The following is a 15,039-nucleotide window of genomic DNA, read 5'->3' as shown; positions in this document are numbered from 1 at the left end:
TGATGGTCGGTCTCACCGTCGCGACAGAGTTAGTAAATTTTTAAGCCTCAGGCAGCAACCTCTATAGCTCTCCTGAATCGCCGATAGAGTAATAATGCACCGCACACGCTAAACCAGCCTAGAAAACTCGGTGGCGTCGGGCGGCGGCTCCGCCATCGGCCGACGGAAGTTCTTCCCCTCAAATCTTAGCGGCGGCCGCCCGCCCGCCGCTACTGGAGCGCTACTGGAGGTTGGACTGCAAATGTACTGTACAGTGCATACGAAGTACAGTGCTGGTATAGCTCCGGCGGACTTTGTCGGAAAATCTCCTAGAACGACTCAGAAGTACTTCCGAAGTTCGTGGGACTTGAATTCGCGTTATTTTATCGGAACCAATGGTCAGTCCGCGAGGTGATACGCAGACACCACATGACTTTATTAGGCTCAACTATAAACCTAAACCTGCCCTATGTAAACTCTGGCGGACTCGGAGATGCGCCGCCGGAGTTTACGTGCCAATCCCATGAGGCGGATCTGGCAGAAATCCAAGTACCGGCCTTAGCTTTCTTAAGTCCGTCGCCCTAGGTGTAGTCGAATCCGCCGACGCGGGAGGCGGGTACAATACGCATATCGCGGCCGCCGTGCCGGGGGATAGAACCCGGACGATTGCAGGGCGAGACCAAGAAATGAGGCCTGCGCTGGTATTACTTGCATCATGTTAAGCTTGCTTTCATCACTTATGCTTACCAATCTCTGTTCTGCCTTTCAAGCATGACCTACTTGCTCGCGACCGTACACGACATATATAAAGGGCTCTCATCCGGCTGTATCGAATCAATTCACTTTTCACATATACACAGCATCCACGATCTCCGTGACATTACTTTGTCTACTTTTCAACATCAAATCCTTGCTACGCAAAATGACTGCAGCAATAGACTCCAGTAACATCTTCCGCGTCGACGGCATCGTAGCCGTCATCACCGGCGGCGGCAGTGGTGAGTCTATCGACCCTCATATCTTGACCAGCCATACTAATTCCACACAGGCATCGGCCTGATCATGACGCGTGCCCTAGCCGCCAACGGCGCCCACAAAGTCTACATCCTCGGCCGCCGGCAGGATGTGCTCGAGCAAGCGGCGGCCGAATTTCCGGACGTGGTGATCGCGCACCAAGCGGACGTGACCTCGAAGGCCGACCTGCAAGCAGCCGTCGACCGCATCACGAAAGAAGTAGGCTACGTGAACCTGGTGGTCGCCAACTCCGGCAGCATCGGGCCGGCCGTGCGCTTCAACCCGTCGGCAACGCTGTCGGAGCTGCGCCAGACCCTGTTCACTGACTTCGCCATGGAGGACATGACCGACACCCTGCACCTGAACATCACCGCCGCCTTTTTCACCATGACCGCCTTCCTCGAGCTGCTGGCCGCCGGCGCGCAGCATGCCCTGCGCGGCGACGGGTTCGGCAAGCCCGCTCGTCCGGGGTCGGATGTGCCCTCCATCCAGAGCCAGGTCATCTTCACCACCAGTGTCTCCGCCTTCAGTCGCCACTGGTCCTCCTCGCCTCCCTACACGACTAGCAAGGTTGCCATCATGCACGTCACCAAGCATGCAAGCACTCAGCTCGCCCGCTTTGGGATACGCGTGAATGCTATCGCCCCTGGCAGTACGTACATCCCCTACCCCCTCCAAACCAGCTTCACTCCCTCTCCGGCGTCTCTTTTTGTGTGACTCGCAACTGACGTGTGAGAACAGTCTACCCGTCGGAGTTGGCCTCGGTTTTGACCCAAAATCGTAAGCCAGAGGAGGAGGCCCCCGAGGACCCGCGCTTTATCCCCGCCCGCCGGTTTGGCGGCGACGAGGAAATGGCCGGCGCGATCTTGTATCTGGCTAGTCGGGCGGGCAGCTACTCGAATGGATCAATTCTTGTGACTGACGGGGGTCGCCTATCGGTTATTCCCGCTACTTATTAGGTTGGCGGGATTGGGTGTACGTCGGGGCTTTGGGGGGAGAAAGTGGGGTTGACGCTGAAGAAGTGGGAGTTAGTTAGGGATTAGTGAAATAGGGAATGCGATATTGTTTTCCATGTTGCGTATGCGCAGCATCGTGATCGGGTGATCTCATGCCAAAGTACAAGGGTCATCTTACCAAGCCAGTGGCGGAGCCCACGGTCTCCAGCGAGCCTCGAATTGCTTCAGCGATCTATGCAGCTGCGGGTCTGGCGTCGCCGACCCAGAGTTGTGGATGTGTCTCGACGCCTCCCGCATGATATACACACAGCTTGGCGGGAGGTGGTCAATTTGGCTGATCGTGAGATACTCGTGCGTGGCCGCGATGTCGATGACCATCTTCGTTATCGTGTGCAGAGTCGACTGGGACCCGTCGGCTGGGGTGTAGTCATCTGGAGAATCTGAGGCACGTTGGTCCAGGAGATGCCTATGGAGGAGGAATAGTGCACTGCGTACAGTTAGGTAGCTGTGTTAGAGAGTATCCCAAAATGAACGATAAAGAGGGAAACACACCGGATCGTTAGCGCGATCGCACCACAGAACACCCTCCAATCGCCGCCGTGTTGCCGCATTACGATGCCCAGGAACGACTGCAGGGTGCGATCGCAGTCGGCCAGGTGCGCCCGCTTGCGGGCGGGGTCCGTGATGGATAGCCCTTGTAGCACCCTGTCCAGCAGCCAGGCCGCTTGCGCGGCGCGCCCGAAGCCGCCGACCTGCGGCGCCTCACTCAGCGCTTGGATCGCGGGGCGGGATGCAGCCGCCGCGGCCGGGGCACCCTGGTCGAGAACGCTGGGCTCGAGCGGGAGCACTACCTCCGAGCTGGGCATCACGGACCCCAGCGGCTGCTCTAAGATCGCTAGTTCGCAAAGGAATGTTCTATGCGGGCGTTAGCAGATAGTCACTCGAATGTTCCTTGTCGGGCTCAGGGGTGGAGGTGGGGTTCATACCGCTCACATATCCGGATACCCCACCAGGTGCTGATCTCCTCTTCCGCCGCGATCCGGTCGGTTTGTGGGTGAGCCGCGCTCGTCGGCGAGGGTTGAGAGCGTAGTTGGGCCGCATACGCCATGCGGGCACAGCTTCCGATCGTGACGAAGGCCTGCTCTGGGTGGCCGTGGGCATACTCGTAGACCGCCAGCAGCACGCCGGCCTGGATGAGATGCGTGGTGGGCGCACAGAGGGCCTGTGCCTGGGCCAGGAGGGACTTGGTGGCTACGTAGTGCGCTTTATCCTCAGCGCGGAGATTCCTCTGTGGGTTAGAATGATCGGGCGAGTCTACCCAGTGTGTGAGGAGACCCATGCATAGTAAGAGGAGCGCGAAGTCGGGCTGAGGGTCGGCCCCGAAGGAGAGGAGTCGGGCGTGGAACCGCCGTCGGGAGACGATGGGGACGAAGGTGTGAATCCCCTGGAAGTACCGGACGCTGATTTCGTCAAGGTACAGCCCGGTTGCTTGGAGAATCTCCTGAGCCTGACCACAAAGGGTAGGGTCGATGGCTCGCGCCGGCACAGCCTTCAGGAGGTGTGGATGTGGTGGACTGGACGCCAGGTTGTGTGTCGGAGCGCTCGTGCGATCTCTGGCTGGGAGCTCGATAGCGCTTCTTCGGTGGCTCTGGTCAGCATGGCTATTGGGGACCGATCGATGTGTGGGACTCAAGGTCGCGCTCCGATACCGACAGACCAGGTTGCGACTAAAGAGTAGATCAGTGGTCAGTGGCAGTAGGTGGAGTTAGCAGGAAGCGAATCGTACTCGACGCAGGAGCGGCAGCGTGGCAGCGACTTGTCACACCCTTTCTTTCGGGCTTTGCAGGTGAGGCATACGCTGGCCGCTTTGGAGGTGTAGGTCACCATTGTTGTTGCTGTCGTCGTTGTTGATGTTGTTGTTGTTGTTGCAAGATTGAAGGAGGACAAAGAAGTACTTCCCGTCTTTCAGTCAGTCATGGGATCGGCGGGTTCCGCTGCCTTGTCGGCCGCCGCTAGCCTTGAATGGCTTAGTGTGTATTATCCACACCCGCCAGATTAGATTAGTGATCTAGAGACCTGAGGCAGCTATCTTTATGCCTCAGGCTGGAAGAACGGCCAGCCTTGTACAGGATCAGGCAGTGATGGTTCCTTCCTGTCTGAGATTGAGATAACTTGTATCTCATTGATTTAAAAGACTATCACTCCGTAGTATAACTCATAGTCTGCTCGTGCTCAAGCCATCCGCTCGGTTGTCGGTGCTCCAACACCATCTAATATAGCAGCCGTGCTTTCTTCTGCTATGCACCTAATAGAGCTTCACATAAGAGGACCTCGCCCTAGCTATATGCTCTGTTCCTTTTGACAGGCAAACACAACACTGTGAACAATAGATTAGAGTCTGACAGTGCAATGCTGTGCGGCCTAAGATGAACATTCTGCATCGTTCTTTACGCCGTCTTCGATAAGTCACCTGTTTTCTAACCTGTTCATTCTTGACGGAGCGACGACTCAATGAACATTCAAATTTGAGGGTAAACGCGATTGTCGCCTACATCTTATGACATCGAGCTTGTGACTTTTGATTCTGAAATACGCTCCATGAACTAGAGGGACTCAGCTCATCCGACTTGTTATCCATCCAACAGTCTTTCCCGCTGAGGCGTTGGGCTTCTTAGCACCGCGAGGCTCGAGTCCGAGCTAAGCACCGTATCTGGACGGATTTTGGGTGCACAATTCATGACAGACAAAAACAGAGAAAGCTCAGCGCGTCACGCCGCAAATCAGGCTAGCTTCTTAACGAATGATAGATATGATAAGGCGACGGGGGGAGGGACAACCTATAGTGCCGGGTTCTATCAAATCGGGGTCTTGGCATACAGCAGTGATGTGTTTCGCCTTGACGGTGGCTGGGGATGTCAGGTTTAAACAAGCGCCATGGTGTTCATCTTCGTTGATCGACTGATGTTGTGATTGCTTCCGATGGATTCCAGGCGCAGTATTGAGATGAGCTGTCTGCCCGACTCGGGCTCAGCAGATGAGAACAATTTCCTCCTGCTACCCACCGCCGACGTGAGAGACCCCACTAACTTGGCACCAAGAGCGTCCATTTTGAACGAGGATGAGGCACTTCAGGGCAACAGAAAGAGATTCTACAGCGATGCGCAGGCTGGCCAGCCTTTGGGTGGTTCCTTTGCCAGATAAGCCAGCAAGAAAATTCTCGGGCAATACATCCCCGGGATTGACGAACAACATGTGCGGTCGATGACGCGCAAGAGCGTGGCATCCAAGGAATTCATCATGCTTCGAAACCAGTTCATCACGGCGGCTATCATCTGTTTGGGAAATGTCGTGACCCTGGTCTGTTTTTGGGTGTTCTTCCCCCCCCGAACGAGCGAGGCATTGGGACGCTCCACATGGGCGATTACTCAGAGATGACGAGCATTAATAGTATTGCGCATGTAACCCTGAACTTTCTGTCATCTCTCTTCCTCGGAGCCGGAAGCTACTGCATACAGGTCCTAGTAAGTCCGTCTCGACAAGAAATGGATGCGGCACATGCTCGTGGTGTTTCGCTCGACATTGTTGTGCAAAGTCTTCGAAACCTTAAGTGGATCTAATCGCGCAGATTACCCCAGTGGATGGGGCTTGGGATTATGTCTCTCTGTTTGCATTTGTTGTGAATCGTCTTGCAAGCGGATATCGGGACGAGCATGGTGCTGATTCTAGTCTTTCTATCTCCAGCAGGAACTCGCTCACTTTCACCTCAACACCCGTCGCGAGCTATGCGACAGCGACAGTCACTAGCGATTTCCGGGAAGTGGACCGTGATTGGGCCTTGGACCCCATTCCGCAACCCTCTCCGGCAGAGATTGGTCTGCGGTGCATGACCTGTACGCACAGATGGCCAATTTCAGGCACCTGGACAAGCGAGACTGCATCGATGCGTACATCGACGGTCTCACAGCTAAAAGACCATTGGTTGTCGTTGCAGCAAACATAACCGCGGCGCAAAAATACAACAACACTCTTCTTGCCGGCTGGGTCACCGGGTTGGATGTCTGGAGCCTTGCACCCTGGTGGATCTGCGGAGCCTCCAATCTGCCTGATTACAATGGCCTTTACACTCGGGAATGGCCCAGCACTTTTGTGGACGACTGAGTAGTCGTTGCACCCTCGCCTATGCAAAGAGGGATAACATTAACTCTCACATGATCTTGATTCCGCCAAGTCAGAGGGTTGCATCCTATAAGTTTCGACAGGATGGCCTATTGCTTCCATTTGGATATCCACGACATGAATTTGTGAAGCCAAACCCGTGCGTTAGCGCAAGAAGATGTGATGTGGAGAGCTATTGCTGATATAAGACTAGAACATTGTTCCAGACCGTAGGCTACTGGCCGATGACAGACCGCCCTGATCCTTTGCATGGATGGTCTCTAAAAGAGGTCTTAAGTACTTCGAGTGGAGCTGCCACGGCCGATATTTACGGCAAACTGTATTTTCACCTCCGAAGATTGCTTGATGCTTTCCTGAACCGGATGTCTGATGCGAAGCTCACCTTCGAATTTCACCATAAGGATACCTCTTTACTTGTTGATCACCTCGACAGGAATTCTTTCGACCGAATCGAGGTGAGTACAAACTTGTTTCAGATTCTTAGGGGTGTATGCGTCTTGCCGCCCATCAAGCTGAAGAAGAATTCAATATTACGTCCAAACGAGGGACTCTGACACAAAAACGCTATGATCGGATTCGTATACTGAAGGCTCTCTTTTAGGTCTCGCACCTTTCGGACATAGGGAAGCTGGGTATTTGGCATGTCCTTCTTCAGAGGAACTCTTGCTTCGATCTCCCACGCACAACCCGCATGCGGCCCGTATAACCCTCTTATCAAACGTCATCAGGAAGACCGCAACTCTGCAAGATCATCTCCAGCTATTTTCAGACACCCAGATCGAAGAACGTTTACAGAAGTACCTACATTTGAGCAAAGTTCCGCCATTATCTCTTTTGACCTATCGTCTATGAAGCTTGCCGCTGCCCGGGGTTTTATGGCCTCGTATGACTATGTCTTCGAAAGGTAAGTGGTCATCCTATACTAGGGTTCTACCTCGAGTAGTGGTGTTGGAAAGAGGCTCCTTCTGATATTGGTGACGTAGATTCTTAAAAGAAAAATGGCTTCCGGAGGGCGCGGAAACTGCGTTCAGCGTGACTATGAAAGATCGCCATACAATCATTGAGAAGTGGCCCTTTCAATTGAAACTGCGCCCCGGCGACGAAGGCGCCCAAGAAGAGTTCGATCTCGGTATGAGGCAATGGACTACCGGAAAGGAGCGTTTTATTGAGTGGAAGGGAGTGTAATAGAGTATGTCCTGGCGATACTTATGTGCTGGAGGTATTTGCAGGTGTCATTCTAAGGAGAGGATATGAGGAAGGTGCTACGGAATCGTGTCGGAGAACATTGTCTGAGTATGTTTAAGGTTGTTCATTGCTTATTGCTGGTATTGACATAGCTGAGATGTGATTATCAATTTGCTACAAATGATGTTTCTGGTACAGCCCAAGTTGGTATTTTCTTGTTAGGGTCATAGCTCTAGGACCATCATAGTTGAGGTCGGGGAAATCCTCCTTCGGCGCCTTGGCGAGTCCATAGTGAGCCCAAAGGTGAGGACTCCAGGGGCAATTTCTCCCCAGAGAGACACACAGAATTATAGAAGTCGATGAAGTACCTATCGGGGTTCAGTTGTGTTCTCAGACGTCAGGTTGTAGAGGAACGAACAATTTGGCAGTCGGCGGGTCCCAGAGAAGACATTTGCCCCCGCCGCCGTGAAGCTCAAATCCGGAACGAAGCAGAGTTCTGTACTGTTGGTTAGCCGTCAAAAGAAACACGGAGCTGAGACGTCTTGGCTTACCTGATTTCCAGTTTACATGCGCTGCGTATCAAATCCCTCATCTCGCGTCCCAGACTCCAGAAGACGTGATCATTGAGCTCGTTCCCCAGCCATATCCCGTGAAGAATATTCCAAACAATGGTCGTGTGGAATCCTCCAGGTACAGCTCCATTTTGACCCTGGGGTTCATGCTTTTTGACCAAAAGGACCGGGATACAGGGTCAAATGCTTAGTGGCAAACGTCTCGTATGCGGCAATCTCGGTATGAAAATCTCCAATAGCCTGCTCCGCACGGTGCTGTATAACAGTCCATTCTGACCTCTCAATGCGAACTATCGCTCCAGGCTGATAGCCAGAACAAGATATTTCCGCCATCCGGAGGAAGGTTGAGATGGCGCGGATTTAAGCGAAGGTAATATCAAGTCAGAGGCTAAGAGGAAGACTTAATGTAATAGCTGAGGTTGAACGAAGAAGAAATACGGGAATTTGAGAGGTTAGAGAATGGAATGGTAACCGGGTGGATGCTGGCTGGGACCGGAACTCACCTCCGGCACTTCACCACAGTTCCTCCGGAATCTACCTACGGATGATATCATAACTACAGTTAATCATATTATATAGCATGACTATAGCCCCATATATTGAGTGATATGTTCTGTTCACACTGCATTCCTCGATATCTGATTTCGTGCTGGCAGTCTTTCGTCGCCTACTTTCGCGAAGTAAAACAAGCCATCCACACACTGTGGTTTTTCTATCACCGTAGCAAGCTTGATTCAGGTTTACTGGCGCATAATATAGCACAGTATACCGTTGACCAGCGAGCCCCTCCATGCCGAAGGAGATGGTCTCTTGATAATTTGACAGGTATGCATGCTTAAGCTCCGGGGGTTGCATATACTGCGCTGTCCGGCCTGCAAGAAGACATTAGCTTTTTCGGTATGCCGTGGCCAGGAGACTTACTCTATCAAACAGTACAGTCGCCTGTATCCGTATCGACTCCGCCTGTTCAATAGCTGAGAAGTGCTGGGTCTCACGCGAAGGACTTTGCATTTCCTGACAGCAATCCTATCTCCCCTAGCGTTGCGTATCACAGAGTCGGGTATTTGCGGTATTTGCTCAAAACAGTTTTGATATGCCCGAAACCCGAGTCCGTTACTGCGGTTTGAAAACCACTCCCATTACTTGGCCTATGTACTGGTGTAAACGTCATTGCAACAGAGAATTCATGAAGCAACAGCCTTCTGCCAATGATGAGTTTTCAGATCGTTCTTACATGCAAAGGTCATCGTCGAAGATGATAGATTTTGTTCCCGAGCTTCTCGTCATATTTTAGCCCAGCAATAGAGTTGGAAAGGGCCGTACTACTAGGTCTCTAGCATTGTTGGAGATTGTGCTCACCATACTGAAATAGATCAAATCTGCTGGGACGCAAAGATGCTTTATCTTGGTTCAGAAAGAAAGGGAGGAAGGGAGGCAATAGAGTGGATAGAGGATGGCACGAGAAGCGACGAAAAGGAATGACGGCAAGGGAGAAAGGGGGGATGAGATGAAAATATAGAAGATTTTGGGTCTGAGAAACATTGAATAAGGTCTAAAAGTCCACTATTCTGTGAATCATGCTATCAAGAGACGGGCACGCAGTAGTGTTGTTTGATAGCGAGGGTCAGTGAAGGGAAGCGTCTAACAGTCGAAAGGCGCTTTCTTCATCAAAGTAGCGATGAATACCGCCTATCAAGATCCCAACTCACTGCCTCAGTCAACAAATACTACTACTCAGGCTATTAAGTGTGCATTGCTATATAGTTACATCTTGAATGAAAATAAGCACATACGACCACAGGGTGTGGAAAACAGGGCTTCCCGTCCGCTCAGCCGTACTTAAGCCACACGCCAGGAGGTTAGTAGTTGGGTGGGTGACCACCAGCGAATCCCTTCTGTTGTATGTTTTTGCCTTTTTCTCCCACAGGAGCCGATGGGAAGAGCAGCATTTGCCCAATCTCCCTCTCCCTATCGAGAATTTCGGTGGGTGGGTGGCCCCTAATTGATTGAGGGTGAGACGGACGGTAGTCTTGCACCAGTGGGTCTCCCACACTTGCATGTCAACTGCCTAATCTTCCTCGATTTTGGAACCAAAGATTCAATGGACAACGGTGTATTTATGTTGCAGATGGTAAACAGATCGGCACAGCCGAAGTATTGTACAAGCATTCCTATCCGCTTTATCATGACTCTGTCCCCAGGCAAACATCGGGCTGCAACAGGCGTTGACCGGAGCGCATATGCAGTCTGCAGCAACCTAATACCTTATCGCAGGATGGCTGGCTGACTTACGCAGCCTGGTCATAACTAAAGCCACTGATAGCACCTAGCTGAATTAGACTCCGACCTCTCTCCCGTTTTAGTGCTTCCAACCCCTGTCTTGTCGTTCCATGAACTGTTTGTTCCCCTCATTGCCAAACGCTCACCCGGGTTTGAGGAGATGCATTTAGATGGATAGTGATTCTGCAATTGTAACCTAATCCGATCTCTCGTCGAAAGCACGCTGAATCCTGGCCCAACGCATGATGACGAGAACTTGTGGTTGAGTCCCGCGATCACCGCGGGTTTTCGTGGGAAGACGCGAAAGAATCCGTTTAATTTGCAGCACAGTGATTAACTACATGAGCCGCAGTTTTCATGTAATGACCCTATAGCTCCTGCCTGGTCTGTTCGAGCAAGATCGTTTATCGCCTAGTAAATTTGCCTTGTATCAGATCCCTCCCATGACTTTCTGGCTCTAATGTCCTCTCTCTTTTACACCACAGTGGGAAATACTGCTTTCTGACCAGATCATAAAAATATCTTACTCAAGACATATACGCGAGGGAAGACACCCAGATATCAAGGAACAAGATCGAAAGTACAGGGTTCAACAACACACAAGGATGATATAAAGACTTTTCAATTATTCCCCCACTCCAGGCACGGTCTGCCTCCGGCGGCGTAGGCGTATCGACCCAGCGCCATCATAGGGAAATAATGGGCATAGAAAGAATATCCGAAATAGAAATGGTTGGGGAAGCCGGTTCCAGTGTAGGCTCTCTCGTGCCAGGTGGCCCCTTTCCCGCCAGTGGACGAAGTCTGGACCTGAGTGCGCAGGAGGTATTCTACGCCGCGTCGGATGAACTCGGTCGACGGGCGAAGGTAGGGCAGCAACGCCATAAGGGCCCAGGCCGTCTGCGAAGCGGTGGAGGGGCCCGACCCGGCCTGCGAGGGATCGCGATATGAGTCAACTGTCTCGCCCCAGCCCCCGTCCGCATTCTGCACAATCTCCAGCCACCGAACCGCCTGCGCCACCTCCTGCGCCAGGCTGTCGTCGCTGGCCAGCAACGTGGAGCAATGCTTCTCGTGCAGAAAATACGGCAGCGCGCAGAGCACGGCGCTGGTGCCGTAGATGTAGTTCACCCCCCAGCGCCCGTACCAGGCACCCGAGGGCTCCTGCGTGGCCGAGAGGTAGTACATCGCGCGGCGGAAGGCCAGGTTTATACGATCCAGACAGGCGCTGTATGCGGACGGGGGCTTGCGCCGAGAGCTACCCACGGCTAGAAACATGCCGAAGGCTTCCAGGACGTGGCCGGTTACGTCCGGCGTCGAAGGATCGCACAGTCCCTCCATGTCGCTGAAGGGTATCTTGTTGAGATACCAATCGTTGTTGTCTCGGTCAAAGGCGCCCCATCCTCCGTCCGCATTCTGCATCCCCAACAGCCAATTAACGGCATGCAGGACCGAGGGTGAGTGAATAAGGGACGCGTCTTGCCGAGTCATGGCGAGGATCGCGCATGCTGTGTCGTCGACATCCGGATACCAAGTGTTGAAATACCCGAAGCTAAAGCCACCCGGGTGCAGGTCCGGATTAAACACTCTCCAGTCGCCGTGCTGGTCGAGAATCTGGCGTTGCTGGAGCCAGGATAATGAATTGTTGATCATGGGCTGTTGGTCGGGGGTCACGCCTGCATCGCTGAGTCCGATCAGCATTAGGCTGGTATCCCAACAGGCGGAGGCTGTGGTTTGGATTCGTTTGCCTGACGCGTCATGGCATGCAAAGCGCTCGATTGCTTCCAGCCCTCGACGGATCGGGTCCGAGTTCAACGAATAGCCCTCTAGCGTTAGCGCAAGCATGGCGCCGTGCAGCGGTGGCATAATGTCCCCAATGTCGCCTGTAATTTCCTGATGCTCTAGAATCCAATTGACACATTTGCGCCGAGCAAAGCGACGCAGGGGATTAAAGAACCTTAGGCCATTGCACCGATGCAGGATAGCATCAGTGACGGTAAACAGCGAAACAAACGGGTCTGAGTTCCACGAAGGGGCGAGTGGAGGGGTGTACGGAATGACCTTGTTGCTCGGATCGCACCAGAGCTTGTCCAAGTAGGTATGATTGTGGTCCGAGATTTCCGCTGGGAGAGGATAGGTTGGCCGATGATGCGACACGATCAGTAAAGGAATCACGGTGGCGCGCGCCCAGGATGACCAGCGATCCAGGCTGACGGGGAGTTGCGAGGGGATCAAGATCAACTCCGCTGGCAGCTCTGGGATCGCTTCCCACGGGAATAGGCCGAACAAGGCCAGATATATCCGGGTGAAAATCCGGACTTTGGCCACACCCCCAGCTGCGAGAGCATATGCTCGCGCCTTGCGCATTTCTCTTTCATCCTCTGAGACCCCCAAGATCTTCAAGGCAAGGTAAGCCTCTACTGTCGCCGAGATATTTCCCCCATGGTCGGGCACCAGGCTCCAACCTCCATCCGAGCCCTGTGTGGAAAAGAGCCAGGAGATGTATGCCTCTCGATCGGCCTCGAGGTTCACCCCGAGAGCTTGACACAAAAGAATATGCTCTGCGGTTGTCGTTGCATTGGTTCTTACCTCTCCGCACCAGTGCCCATCGGGCTGCATCAGATCTCGGGCATGCTGGAGACTGAGTTCAAGCGAACGGTGGACCCTGGAGAGCACGGGATCATAGTCTGCTTGGCAGGTGACTTTTGTTACTGGCGATCCGATCTCCACAGTCTGAGACATGGTGGAGCAACAAAAGAAAGATAGGATTGGTACCAGAAGAATGGATTTACAAGACTAGCACAAGTACGAACGGGCCGTATCGGATAACTTCAGTTTCAGAACTATAGACCCCCACAGTAACATAGGGCCGCGTTGTCTCTTATGTATTTACCGTTCTTCTCCCATCTGAAACTCCTCATATATTTTGTCTATGACTAATGCTGAATCGGAGACGACCGAAGGTGATTCTTAAGAGCGATTGCTTGCGGCGGAGAGAGGCCAGCCCAGCGTGCAACCTCATGACTCAGGACCCGACTTCAAATAACATCATTATTACCCCTGCATTCAAGTCCCATCGTCAAGGTCTACGCAGGTATCGACTAACTCAGTGAAGATTGCTCCAGCAACGGTTTGATCAAAATGAACACTAAGGGAGCGATAAGTAGAGCCAGATCTGCGGATCAGCATGACGTCTTTACATTCATGACAGCCTTCACTAGAGCCGGCACGCGTGGCCGTTTGCAGAGCCTAAAGTTCGAAGGATGAGAGGCTGCAAGATAGAATAATCGGCGACAGGTGGGAAGAAAGGTAGGGTTGGCAGGACGCATGTCATCTCCACCTCCGGCTGTCACTCCCCCACATGTTCGGTGTCATTCTCTTGGGGCGATCAATGTACGTCTAAGACAGTAAAGTCTGGCCCACTCAGGCGGGAGTGGATAAGAAGTCCGCCCACACAGACGAATCAAGGAATATGACATTTTCCTTGGCAGGTTAACCCTTGCTTGCCGGCAGAATGGCCTAGACACACCCAATTCTTCGTAAATTTGGAACATTATCATTCCTCCAAAAACTCTCTATTACATGGTAGTGTCACGAGGTTACATTCACTCCTCCTAATGTCCATGCTGAGCTTGGGAACGAACATGTCAAGCCCGGACAGGGCTTGGTCCAGACGGTCTTTTGCATGATATCGGAATGTGGCAGCTTCACTATTGCATATAACAGACCGGGGACAGAGCTCTATTCTGTTGAATTTGCAATTGCTCGACGAGACCAGCTTGAAGTATTGACTTCATTCCGACAAGGGCAAAGGAATATGGCCCAGATCGACGAGACATACTCATCTTTCGGCCTTAGCGACGACGAGCCCTGGGTGCTCACGTTCCTGAGAGTATGCACGTGCGTGGGCTGGCTGGCGAACTATATGGGAATGATCTACAAATCCTTCCGGGACCGGACCTATGGAATGGCTCTGATGCCCCTATGCTGCAATATTGCTTGTGAGTTCGTGTACGGCGTGATTCATGCCCCGGACTGCCCGCTCTATCAGATCATCTTCCTCTGCTGGTTTGTGCTCAACTGCGCGGTTATCGTGGCTGCCATCAAGTTTGCCCCGCGCGAGTGGCGCCATGCACCTTTGGTACAGCAAAATATCGGCTGGATCTTCGCTCTGAGTATCGTCTTCTGGACGACTGCGCACCTGGCTATTGTCGCTCAGGTGGGAGCGACCGAGGGCGCCGCCTGGAGCTCCTGGTTCTGTCAACTCTTTCTGAGCGCCGGGTGTTTGTGTCAGCTTATAGTCCGGGGAAGCAGTCGCGGAACCTCCCTTTGGATCTGGTATGTATGACAGAGAACGAGGGTGATTTTCATATTTGATTGATCTGCAGACTGACCAAGGTTTTTTCATGTGTGCAGGTTCGCCCGCTTCTTCGGAACCGCCTTGTCCTTACCACATGAGGTCTTGCGGTATAAGCACGGATATACGAATGTAGTATGGCACAGTCCGTTAGGCTGGTGGGGAGGAGCCGCGTTTTTTATACTAGATGGGGCTTTTGGTATCTTGCTTTGGAAAATCCAACAATCAGAAAAGGCAGTCAAGGGCTTGCAACGGGGAGAGGTCGGATTAGACGGGAACGACAAAGACATAAAAAAGAGCCTGAGTAAATGAAGGGTATGTTTATTAGGATGAAAATTGAAGTAGATCAAAGCCATCGCTATAGCTAAGTTAAGTCACGGCTCATAAGAATGACGAACTCTGCGGAATCGACGCGAGAATGGCCGTTTTGTGCTTAGACCTCAACAAAGCGGCGGTGGATGGACGTCATCCTGCTGCATTCAGAGCCTACAACCCGCCACTTGTAGGCCTATAAGACAGCCCGTTT

General features: G+C 52.6%; 5 protein-coding genes across 5 annotated transcripts; 3 read left to right on the top strand and 2 right to left on the bottom strand.

Moving 5' to 3' along the window:
• Nucleotides 1–901: 901 nt before the first annotated feature.
• Nucleotides 902–1,952, top strand: BO97DRAFT_344689 (SDR family NAD(P)-dependent oxidoreductase; the record flags this gene model as incomplete). The annotated part of the gene is made up of 3 exons (XM_025691743.1): nucleotides 902–977; nucleotides 1,028–1,645; nucleotides 1,735–1,952. The coding sequence occupies 3 exons, from the start codon at nucleotides 902–904 to the stop codon at nucleotides 1,950–1,952; spliced, it is 912 nt and encodes a 303-aa protein (XP_025551552.1).
• A 171-nt stretch (nucleotides 1,953–2,123) lies between these two features.
• BO97DRAFT_443038 (uncharacterized protein) lies at nucleotides 2,124–3,857 on the bottom strand (the record flags this gene model as incomplete). Its single annotated transcript, XM_025698327.1, has 4 exons — nucleotides 3,736–3,857; nucleotides 2,936–3,676; nucleotides 2,502–2,864; nucleotides 2,124–2,436 (listed from the first exon to the last, which is right to left on the bottom strand). Exons 1-4 carry the CDS (start codon nucleotides 3,834–3,836, stop codon nucleotides 2,124–2,126), a joined length of 1,518 nt encoding a protein of 505 aa, XP_025551551.1. The 5' UTR covers nucleotides 3,837–3,857.
• A 1,992-nt stretch (nucleotides 3,858–5,849) lies between these two features.
• On the top strand, nucleotides 5,850–7,310 carry BO97DRAFT_424484 (uncharacterized protein; the record flags this gene model as incomplete). Its single annotated transcript, XM_025696983.1, has 5 exons — nucleotides 5,850–6,095; nucleotides 6,182–6,264; nucleotides 6,319–6,580; nucleotides 6,749–7,029; nucleotides 7,109–7,310. The coding sequence occupies 5 exons, from the start codon at nucleotides 5,850–5,852 to the stop codon at nucleotides 7,308–7,310; spliced, it is 1,074 nt and encodes a 357-aa protein (XP_025551550.1).
• Nucleotides 7,311–10,658: 3,348 nt separating this feature from the next.
• On the bottom strand, nucleotides 10,659–12,898 carry BO97DRAFT_451605 (terpene cyclase/mutase family protein; the record flags this gene model as incomplete). The annotated part of the gene is made up of 1 exon (XM_025698998.1): nucleotides 10,659–12,898. One exon carries the CDS (start codon nucleotides 12,896–12,898, stop codon nucleotides 10,784–10,786), a length of 2,115 nt encoding a protein of 704 aa, XP_025551549.1. The 3' UTR covers nucleotides 10,659–10,783.
• Nucleotides 12,899–13,973: 1,075 nt separating this feature from the next.
• BO97DRAFT_344723 (uncharacterized protein) lies at nucleotides 13,974–14,825 on the top strand (the record flags this gene model as incomplete). Its single annotated transcript, XM_025691746.1, has 2 exons — nucleotides 13,974–14,494; nucleotides 14,573–14,825. 2 exons carry the CDS (start codon nucleotides 13,974–13,976, stop codon nucleotides 14,823–14,825), a joined length of 774 nt encoding a protein of 257 aa, XP_025551548.1.
• Nucleotides 14,826–15,039: the final 214 nt, after the last annotated feature.

The sequence above is a fragment of the Aspergillus homomorphus genome, assembly GCF_003184865.1.
Source record: "Aspergillus homomorphus CBS 101889 unplaced genomic scaffold BO97scaffold_17, whole genome shotgun sequence".
NCBI lineage: Eukaryota > Fungi > Ascomycota > Eurotiomycetes > Eurotiales > Aspergillaceae > Aspergillus > Aspergillus homomorphus.
This window is presented reverse-complemented; position numbering and strand designations above follow the sequence as displayed.